This window comes from Dipodomys ordii, unplaced genomic scaffold, assembly GCF_000151885.1.
Source record: "Dipodomys ordii isolate 6190 unplaced genomic scaffold, Dord_2.0 Scaffold50, whole genome shotgun sequence".
NCBI classification, from domain to species: Eukaryota; Metazoa; Chordata; class Mammalia; order Rodentia; family Heteromyidae; genus Dipodomys; species Dipodomys ordii.
Genome location: NW_012267266.1, coordinates 4086785 through 4097208, shown reverse-complemented (window position 1 = coordinate 4097208; position 10424 = coordinate 4086785). Strand labels below are relative to the sequence as shown.

At 46.8% G+C, this 10424-nt stretch overlaps 1 protein-coding gene across 5 annotated transcripts; it reads right to left on the bottom strand.

Annotated features, from left to right (window-relative positions):
• Window positions 1–384: 384 nt before the first annotated feature.
• Ecscr (endothelial cell surface expressed chemotaxis and apoptosis regulator) lies at window positions 385–10183 on the bottom strand. Of its 5 annotated transcripts, XM_013020329.1 has the most exons (10): window positions 10073–10183; window positions 5949–5987; window positions 5100–5150; window positions 4897–4956; window positions 4276–4413; window positions 3118–3231; window positions 2339–2437; window positions 1833–1869; window positions 813–909; window positions 385–702 (listed from the first exon to the last, which is right to left on the bottom strand). In XM_013020329.1, the coding sequence occupies exons 1-10, from the start codon at window positions 10131–10133 to the stop codon at window positions 694–696; spliced, it is 705 nt and encodes a 234-aa protein (XP_012875783.1). In that variant the 5' UTR covers window positions 10134–10183; the 3' UTR covers window positions 385–693. The 5 variants fall into 5 exon arrangements, with proteins under 5 accessions (XP_012875783.1, XP_012875786.1, XP_012875784.1 ...); XM_013020332.1 differs by lacking the exon at window positions 4276–4413; XM_013020330.1 differs by lacking the exon at window positions 4897–4956.
• Window positions 10184–10424: the final 241 nt, after the last annotated feature.

Genomic DNA, 10424 nt, shown 5'->3' with positions numbered 1-10424 from the left:
AAGTTACTTTGAGAGCTATCCACAGGATGTTCCATACATCCATGCTGGCTTGGGAAAGAAGCCCCAAAGCTGCTCCAATGATTTTGAGGGAATACTTCATGGCACTAGGCAAGATGGCAAATGTCTGTAATCCTTCTCTGCATTCTGGAGGCTGAGGCAGGAGAGTTTCAAATTCAAGGTCAGTCTGGGCTACACACGAGTTCCAGGCCAGCTGAAGCTACATAGACCTTGTCTCAAGAAAGGAAGAAAAAAAAGGAAGGAAGGAAGGAAGGGAAAGAAGGAAGGGAAAGAAGGAAAGGGAGAGGGAGGAAAAACAGAAAGAAAAGGCAGACAGACAGGCAGGCTATGGTAATCATATTGACCTTAAAAGAAATTAGGCTGCAGGCCAGAACATAATTTTAATGCAAGTAGAAAGGGTCAGTCCATCTCATCATCTTCCTTGCTCTTGCTGTATCAACTCATTTCTGTGGTTCTGAGGTCAGATTTCTAGAGTGGCTTCCACATGAGCAGGAGTCTCTCATATGGGTAGCTTACTCCCAAATCTAGAGGAGCTCCAGGATCCTTTAGAACGGGGAGCAAACATGACACAAAATAATTTCTATGTGGTTTGTTGCCTCTACCAATGTCACCTCTTCTTTCTTTGTCTTGGAACAGCTGCAACATCCTTGGACTCGCCAAGACCCACAGTCACTTTTAAAGAACCTATAAATAAATACATAGCAAGGAAGGGTTAACTTCTTTGGAGAAACAGGATAGGGAAGTAAGTAGGAGCAGGAGCTGGGCAAATGAATTTAGGAAAGAAAAAAATGCACCTTCTCTGCTGAGGGGCAGCCTTTGCTGTTATTCATGTTGATGTTTTTCACGGAGATGAGAGTGATGCTGTCTTTCTCACCGTTGGCTGTGGAACAGCTGGGTGGGAAGGGAGTGGAGGTTACAGACCGGAGGAGACAAGGGAGCAAAGAATCACTGGACTGGGGGCTGGGAAGGTGGCTCAGTGGTAGAGTGCTTGCCTTGTATGCCTGAGGCCCTGGGTTCGATTCCTCAGCACCACATAAGCAAAAAGAAAAAAGCTGGAAGTGGTGTTGTGGCCCAGGCCCAGAGTTCAGGCCCCATGACTGGACCCCCCCTCAAAAAAAAAAAGAATCACAGAACTGTGGGGGCTGATGCTTCAAACTTCTTTTTGGTTTCAAAAACATGCATAGTAGAGGCTGATAGAATGGCTCGTGGTAGAAAGCCTGCCTAACAAGTGCAAGGCTCTGAGTTAAATCCCCAGTAACACACATACACACACACACACACACACACACACACACACACACACACACACAATCTCTACCAAGGGAATGGACCAAAGTGTTTTGAAACACAAAGACATATTGAAACTTCAATTTTGCTACCTATTGCTTGCTTGATCTTGACCAGGTTATAAACTTTCTTAAAATGAAGTAGTACTGCACATGGTACATGGTCATGTGGTAGGTATTCAATAAGACCTTCCTCAGCTTAGAGAGAGGGGACATGGTGTATATTAGAATCTATTTCTATGCTTTTTGTGATGGGAAGACAAGTTTATCTCTGGTGCTGAAGAGTCCAGTCCATCTCTACTCACCTGATATCTGTGTATCTCTGCCCTGACACTACACCCTAGCCTCAGTGAAAGCTTCAGGAGTGTTGTAGTATGTGTGTGTGTGTGTGTGTGTGGTGTGTATCTGTGGGGGGGATCTTTTGTGTGTTATGTCCTCTACACACGTCGAGGATCTGAAGCGTTTTCCTCTTGTACTACAGGAATTGAAGTCATATAGATTTCTTTCTTGTTCTTTTGATAGTCTTACCTTTCAGATACCCCTGAGTTTCCTGGTTTTTGAGGATCTGTAAAACACAAAGACACAGCTGTACTATGGCCACATGCTGGAACTCAGAAGCCCACTTTCCCCTCATGAGGATTCTCTTTTTTTTTTTTTTTTTGTCGGTCATGGGACTTGAACTCTCGGCCTGGGTGCTGTCCCTCAGCTCTTCAGCTCAAGGCGAGTGCTCTACCACTTGAGCCACAGTGCCACTTCTGGTTTTTCTAGTGGTTTATTGGAGATAGGAGTCTCACGGTCTTTCCTGCCCAGGCTGGCTTTGAACGTGATCCTCAGATCTCAGCCTCCTGAGTAGCTAGGATTACAGGTGTGAGCCACAGGTGCCCGACAATGGGGATTCTCTTAAGTCATCAAATGGTTCTTTTGTGCTGTTTCTTCCCTCAGCCCAGGCTGAGTACCAGCCTTAGCCTCTAGCACCAGGTCCCTCAGCACAAGGGAAGGAGAGGAAAAGAAGCACAGCAGGTAAACACAAGTACCTTCAGGCTCCTTATTCTTCCGGCACTTAAACCTGAGACTGACCACACCAACTAGGACAATCACCACAACCACCAGGATGACAATGAAGCTGATGACACCTGAATTGGGAGAAGAATGAAGTGAAGAGGAGGTAGAGGAGAGAGCATTTAGAGTCCAATATCCTACCGTAACCTAGTTGAATAATCCAGTGGCTTATGCCTATAATCTTAGCTACTTTGGAAACTGAGAACTGAGGTTCGAAGCTAGTTTGGGCAGAAAAATTTAAGATGCTCTTATCTCCAATTGACTAGCGAAAAGCTAGAAACAAAGAAAGGCTTGAGTGGAAAAAGTCAACTGAGAGTGCATGGCCCTGAGTTCAAGGGCCAGTACTAACACACACACAAAGAAAGAAAGAAAGAAAAAGAGAGAAAAAGAAAGAGAGAGAGAGAGACAAAGAAAGAAAAGAAGGAAAGAGAGAATAAAAGCATAAAGCAAAGTATAAAATAGACAGGCTCTGAGAGCAAAATGGATTCCACTTCTCTACGCAACAAAGGAGCTATCAGCCTGCTCTCTGTAGGCAGAGTAAGCTGCTCAGCCCAGAGGCATCCACGGAGCCCAATGGAGTCAAGAAAAGATGGCTGATAAGCCAATTGAGCCTTTCTTCAATTAGGGTCTTGCTTATCAAACCATCCTTGGAACAAGTGATTGAAATTCAAACTTGTGCTCCTAAACCCAGACTCCAAATCACTTCCTAAAGTGGGGTCCCTTTCCACATCCCACCCTTCCCTTCTTCACTCACCAAAGGCAGCCACAGTGAGCACCGTCTCTGACGTGGGACTGGGCACAATGGTCAAATTTCCCCTTGTCCTCAGGCTCATGGTGATTGAACTGGGAGTAGCATTTTGAGATGTTTCTGAAATAGGATGGAGTTCAGCATACCAGTGAAGTAGATTAGCATGGCCTACTAGAGACAGCTAGCTTCTTTCCTGCTTCCCACTCCATCCCGACTCCAGGTAAGACTACAGAGACCTCACAATCTATTTAAAAAATTAAAAGAAAAGACTTGCAACTCTGCCACAGTGACTAGATCCCATGAGGACAGAGGTCATAACTGGAGATGTAACCAATACCATTGATTTCTCATATTCCTGATTCTAGAGGCCTTCAGAAGGCTCTAGATGTTTCCCAACATCCCTTGAGACCCAGAGTAAAGGGATTTATGCTGCCGATTTAGGAAGCCAGACTGGTCAGAGTAGAGTAATCTCTGTTTGGCCAATGGCTAAGAATGCAGAAAAGAAGATACCAGATGCTTATCATTGGTCCTGATCCAACAAGTCAGGATTCCAGTTAAGGAATCCAGTTAAGGGGTACACATTTATGCATCTTTTAAAAAGTAGTATGTACTCCCCTCCTTCCCTTGCTCAATTCACTGTACTTTAGGCCTGATAGCTTCTCCATTTTTCTCTCCCTAATCACCTCCCTCCCAAATCAGTCCAGGCTTATGAAATCTCTTAAGAGCTATAGCTCTTGAGGAGCTTTGAAAAAAAGGTCACAGGCCATACCTCCCTTTGTGCTGCTGCTGCTGTGTGGGGTCCCTGTGTCTGCACCTGAAGCAAATGGCAAAGATGTAGGCCACCCACCCTTTTCCAGCCTGCTCCGAGAAGGGCCTAACCCTTCCCAGCCTCTCTTCCCCTTCATTTTGGGAGTTTCCTTTCCCTCCCCTTGCAATATATGCCATTCAGTCCCAAGCCCAAATATGTTTTACCTTCACCGTAACTACACTCAACTTCCTGTTTCTACTCCTCTTCAAACTTCTATGTTTCAACCAGCCACTGATGTGGGCTCCTGGCCTCAAGAGCACCCCATTCTCCTGCCCCCAGCTCCAGGGCCTCCTGAAGAGAATCCACCCAGACAAAATCCCAGGGTCACCTCTGCTCCATCAACCCTCGGTGCTCACCAAGTCCTGATGTGAGCTTCTGTGTCTGAGGCTGAGTCAGGCCCAGCAAAGGCGGGGAATGACCATCCACAGTGCTTGACCTCAGCACTACAGGCTTAGGGGACACTGGGGAGCTCCAAGAGGCCTCCTGTGGAACGCCTGTGGATTAGGAAGCATGTGTGGCCTGGTCAAGGCCGAAAGCCAGCACAAGTGTGCTAAGGGCTTGTTAGGCCCAAATCCTTTGCCACTTTCATTCTGAAAGGGACGATTTCTCTGGTTCATCTCTGGACCTTTTTGTCTTTGCAGTTTGTTTTGCCCAGAATATATCTTCCCACCCTTCACCCAGTCTTCACAATCTTCACTTGTTGGCTTAATTCCTCTTTGGGCTCAACTCCTGAGGCTACTCCTTTTGGACCCTGTCTCTGGACCCCCAAATATAAAGTAGCTGGTATTTACCTGGGCCCCTCAGTATCTTCTGTTCCTCATACATTCCCTCCCCCAGAACTTGTCCCCCTGCTTTGGAATTGCCAGTGTGAGGCTTGATTGCTTGTCTCTTTTCCTATATGTCTATATTCTGTAGAGCAAAACTGTCTAGCTCCTCTGCACCCCAATACTTTCCCTGGGTGCCATTTGGCAGAGTACCTGGGGCACTGGTACTGGACAGAATCTTTGGGCTACCAGGTTCTGAAGAAGATTGGTTTCCTACAAGAACAGAGGCAGATGATGAGGTGATGTCACACTCCCTTACCCACCTAAGAATCTCTGGGATCCAAGCAGGTCTGAATGGCTGGAGGTTGGGATGTGGGAGGTAGGAGGCTAGCATCTGGGTAGCCGTAATCACTCACCTGTGTTAGGCAAAGTTGCCTCTATGGTCAGTCGGAGACTGTTGAAGACTCCTGTAACAAATGATCAGTAGCTGAGGTTCTACTTCCTATTGCTCTGACTCTTTTTTGTGGTGGTGGGTTTTTTTGTTGGTTATGGGTCTTGAACTCTGGGCCTGGACACTGTCTCTAAGCTCTTCAGCTAAAGGCAAGCGCTCTACCACTTGAGCCACAGCACCACTTCTGGTTTTCTGGTGGTTTATTGGAGATAAGTGTCTCAGGGACTTTCCTGCCTGGGCTGGCTTTGAACGGTGATCCTCAGATCTCAGCCTCCTGAGTAGCTAGGATTACAGGCGTGAGCCACCAGTGCCTGGCTTCTGACTCTTCTTTATTCTTCATATTTGGTATTTTCTGCTCTTACTCCATATTTTATCTCAACCATTAATCTCTTTCCTCCTTTTTTCTTTGTTGATTATGTAGCTTGAACTCAGGGTCTCGGTGCTGTCCCTACGCTCTTTTGTTCAAGACTAGTGCTCTACCACTTTGAGCCACAGCTACACTTCTGGCTTTTTCTGTGATTAATTGGAGATGAGTCTCATTGACTTTTCTGCCCCGGCTGGCTTCAAACCACAATCCTCAAATCTCAGCTTCCTCAGTAACAAGGGTTATAGGCGTGAGCCACTGGCCGGGCTAATCCCTCTTCTCTTTCAAGGCACATTAGACTTAGGCCAAGCTGACTGGGCCTCTGAGAGCTCTTGCCCCAGTCCCAGCCGCTTGCAGTCACTGCAAAACTGGCTCAGAGCTCCCTCTTCTCACATCAGTCCTAAATTCCTAGGCCCAAATGTTGGAGTGGACCCTTTACATTCATCTTACCTTGAGAGGTCTGGGTTGTTGTAGGTTGGGAGTTGTGACCTGCAAGACAAAACAAAACACAAATACTAAGCTTAGTAAGTCTCCAGGCCATCCAAGGCCTCCCATGGCGGAAGGGAGACACTTGGCAGAGAGCTAAGGGATGTGGACACTAGCTTATACTGCTGCTTCCTCTGAGACTCGGACTTGGTTGTATCATCACAATCACCATATGATTCAAAGTCCCAGAAGACTTTCTTCTCTCTCCAGTCCTCCTTGGAAGTTAAGGCAACCTGACACAAGGTCAAAGGAAGGTTATTTTATGTTTTATTTTATTTATTTTTGGTCGGTTGTGGAGCCTGAACTCTGGGCCTGGGCGCTGTCCCTCAGCTCTTCAGCTCAAGGCTAGTGCTCTACCACTTGAGCCACAGCTCCACTTGCAGCTGTTTCTGCTCACATGGTGCTGAGGAATCGAACCCAGGGCCACATGCATGCAATGCAAGCACTCTACCATAGAGCCAACGTCCCAGCCCCAAAGGTTATTTTTGATTAGTGACATATCTAAAGACAGAGAAACAATAAGCTACTGTATGTGGACAAGGACCCAGTACTCTAGATCTCTAGGCATGGCCCATTGTTTTTTTCTGTGAAGATTGTCTCTTTCCCTGCCCCAAGGGAAAGAGAAGAGAAATATGAGAAGGTGAATAAAATGGGCCTTCCCCCCAGCCAGAGGTCTGCCCAAGAAGCAAGATCAGAAGTATAAGCAGCAGAAGAATAAAGGTTCCAGAAGGAGGACCATTTTATTTTCACAAGCAGGCGTGATTTCCAAGATGTTCATTACCGGTCAAAGCTAGAGAGGAGTTAGTTACTAGTCCCTAGTTACTCATTCGCTGCTCTCTATGGACATGTGTATTTCTGTGGATCCCTGCAGCTGTTGTATGAGCTATGTGTGTGTGGGCCCTGAAAGGTCAGGTTGTGTTTGCCCGCTTTCCACAATGAAATCATTCTTGAAACCTGTGAACAATGTGAAAGGAAAACAACGTGGGGAAGTGGAACCGCCCAGCTGGGTTCCCGTCCCTCCGTTCGGGCTGGGACAGCCACCCCAGGGTCTGGCCTTGCTGCTCCCGTGGCCTCTCATCATCAAAGAAATATGGAGCCCAGACCTGGGAGGCCAGAGTTGGCTGGATGCCAGGGACCCTCCTCAGCCTGTGGCAGCCTGCTCTGCTTGTTTATTTTCCTCAAGCCATTACCTTCTTCCATGGGGCTATCACTTGTATAGTGTAAAATGAATTGTTTTCAAGCCCAGGCTTTCCAAACCCTGGGCCATGCTTTTCCAGGTCAAGATCTGGTAGCTACATTCCCTTGTGAGTGGAGTGGCCAGAGAAGAATTAAAATTTATAAGAAACCCAACCTAAAAAGGACTCCTTTTAGCTGAGAAATGAATCCTTCCAATTCAAGGCTTTCTTGAAACTATCAGTTACTGATCAAGCATACCTTATGTACTGTCTGAGTGCTGTAAGGCCTGAAAAAGAAAACAATCTAGAAGTTTGGGAGGAGTTCCAAAGTCACAAGCACCAAGTCTCAATGACCTGCTCTCTTTATATCTCTGCTACCCTCTCCTCTCCTACTTTCTTACCTGTAACAATTCCTTGTGAGTAGGGGAGGGACTTAGGGAACATGTTTTTTTGTGGGGCTGGGGTTTCTAATTACTGGGTATGCAGACACCTAAAGAACTCTGGGTATATAGGTTTCTGATTTTCCTGGTCTCCACTCTCAAACCCCTACCTGCTTCATTTCCTTCCTGCCTGTTTACATCTATGCCCCAGTTTTCCTTAGCAGCATAGATCGGTATACCTCTCAAACCATGTATTTTACAGTCTTGGTCGGCTTGGATTCAAGTTCTTACTGTCATTCACTGTCTGACTTGAGCTTCAGTTTTCTCTTCATTAAAATGCAAGGGAAAAGCCAAGAGCCAGTGGCTCATGCCTGTATTCCTGGCTACTCAGGAGACTGAAGTCTGAAGATCATGGTTTGTGGTCAGCCGAGGTAGGAAAGTCTGTGAGACACTCATCTCCAATTAACCAGCAAAAAGCCAGCACTGGATCTGTGGCTCAAGTGATAGAGCACCAGCCTTGAGAAGGAAAAAAAGAAGAAGAAAAAGAAAAAAGCACAGGAATAGGACACAGCCCTGAGATTAAGCCCCGGGATCATCACAAAAAAATAAAATAAAATAAAAAATTGCAAGGGAGGGGCTTGGGTTGTAACCCTGGGCTAGAATCTGTTCTTAGCATACTCAAAGCCCTGGTTGCTGGGTCGCTGTCACCAGCACCAAAAACAAGGAAATGATACTATATCCTATAAATTATTGTGAGGAATAGAAAATAGATATAAAGCACCTAATAATACAGTGCCTGACACAGTCAGTCTATGCTCAGTCAGTCCTAGACATTTCAATTTACAGATTCTTTCAAATCCTCTAGGTCTGAAGTCCACTCTGTCTCTATGCACACTCAAGTCTCTTTGCAGGCATGAATATACTCAAAAGGAGCCCTCAGTCCATCAAAAACAAAGCTTTAGTAAGCAATCTGAGCTCTAGAGTTGAAAAGTTAGGAGATAGGAGACATAGAGAGTAGAATGTCTACCTACTAAAAGCAAGACCCTGAGTTCCAATCTGCCAAAAAACAAGAGAAAGATAGGGAGAGACTCCAGGTGATAAGGTTAGGTAGAGTGAGCTCAGACATTTGGAAGCCCTGGCCCACACCTGGGCCTGCACAATGGCTATGAAGCCAGGAAAGGTCTGGACCTGGCAAGTTCCCCACTGCAATTTCACCTGGTTTACCAGCCCCAGCTCAAATCTGTCTCTTGAGAGGGGAGAACCTGTCAGAGTTTACTCTCAGCCCATGGGTTTTCAGAGAAATGTTTGATGTCTCCCGAAGGTAGAGTATATTCTGGTACTCTGGTACCATACCACCAAGCAGGGCCGTCAACCTTCCCCATCCAGGTATGTTGGGGATTTTGCTGTTTAGAACAAGCCTTATAAATTTCCACAGAGGATTAAGTTTGGGTGGGAGAGGGAGGGGGGAAGGGTGACTAAGGGGAAGTTGCTGCCCTGTGAGTCAGTGTCCTAGACTTTCTCATGGCTCCCAGCAGCCATGAGAAAATGGATCCTTATAAGCTGCTTCAGGACTTACAGGCCTGTGTGAGAGGTATTGCCTCTGAGCCATCTCCTGGAGGAGAGGGACTCTGTGTCATCTAGTCCCCAATGCCATACACATCCTCCTTGGTGAATAATTGTCTCTGACCTGAGGCCTTCTTGCTATGATTAGAGCTTAAGGTCAGCATTTGGCATTCCCAGGTTGTAAACCGCTTAGAAGAAAGAAGGAAAAAAAGGAAGCAGCGCTGTGGCTCAAGTGGTAGAGCACTAGCCTTGAGCTGAAGAGCTCAGGGACAGTGCCCAGGCCCAGAGTTCAAGCCCCATGACCAGCAAAAAAAGACGAAGAAGAAAATGAAAACAACAAAAAAAAAAAAACCAGTGCTGGTGGCCTGTAATCCTAACTATTCAGGAGAGTAAGATCTGAGGATCATGGTTCAAAGCCAGCCCTGGTAGAAAAGAAGATAAGACTCCTATCTCCAATTAACAAACCAGAAGTGGAGCTGTGGCTCAAGTGGAAGAGTGCTAGCCTTGAGCAAAAGAAGCCAGTGACAGTGCTCAGGCCCTGAGTTCAAACCACAGGAAGGGCACAAAGAAGAAAAAGAAGGAGAAGGAAGAAAAGGAGGAGGACACCCATGAAGCCTTAGGTGTAGACGATTTTGTGCTAGAACTGTCCACAAAGTGACCCTGGCACTGAGACCAGAAGGAAGGCTCACTGAGACAGCGGCAGGCTTCTCCTGATGTGCATTCCCTAGAAAAAGCTTTCTGGCCTCAGTCTCGCTCTAGTCAGCCCTTTTCCACATTTAAGAGGAGATTGCCCAGCTTCTTTAGGATTTACCCTTGAAAACTTCTTACAAATGGCAATACCCACTTCTGAATCCAAGTAACATCCTCCATGGAAAGACTGTGGAATTTCCCTCCATAGGCAAAACCCTGGTGTGTGTCCTGGAGAGAATGGAAAAGCAGGAATCAGAGGAAAGTGGCAGGCATCCCTTACCTTGAAGCAGGAGCAAGCCCAGGATTGCCCAGAACAGTTGTGTGGCCCCAGTGGTTCCCATATCAGCTGGGTATGTGGCCAGCAGGCAAGCACTCACTGGAGACTCTGTCCATAGTGAAGAAAAAAGAGGGAGTGCAGGGGCGGGGTGGGGGGGTGGGGGCCGGCTCTCCAGGAGCTTCCTGTCAAAGAATAGAAGGAAACAGATTGGGCCTGGCTCCAGGGGCCCTGCTCAGCAAGCAGCCCAGATGAGGATGTGAGGCTGAGCAACAGCCACCATGTGGCCTAGCCAGGGCTACTCTGGTCTGTAGGGCCTATGCATAATGACTAATGACAATAGCCTGCCCCCATTCCC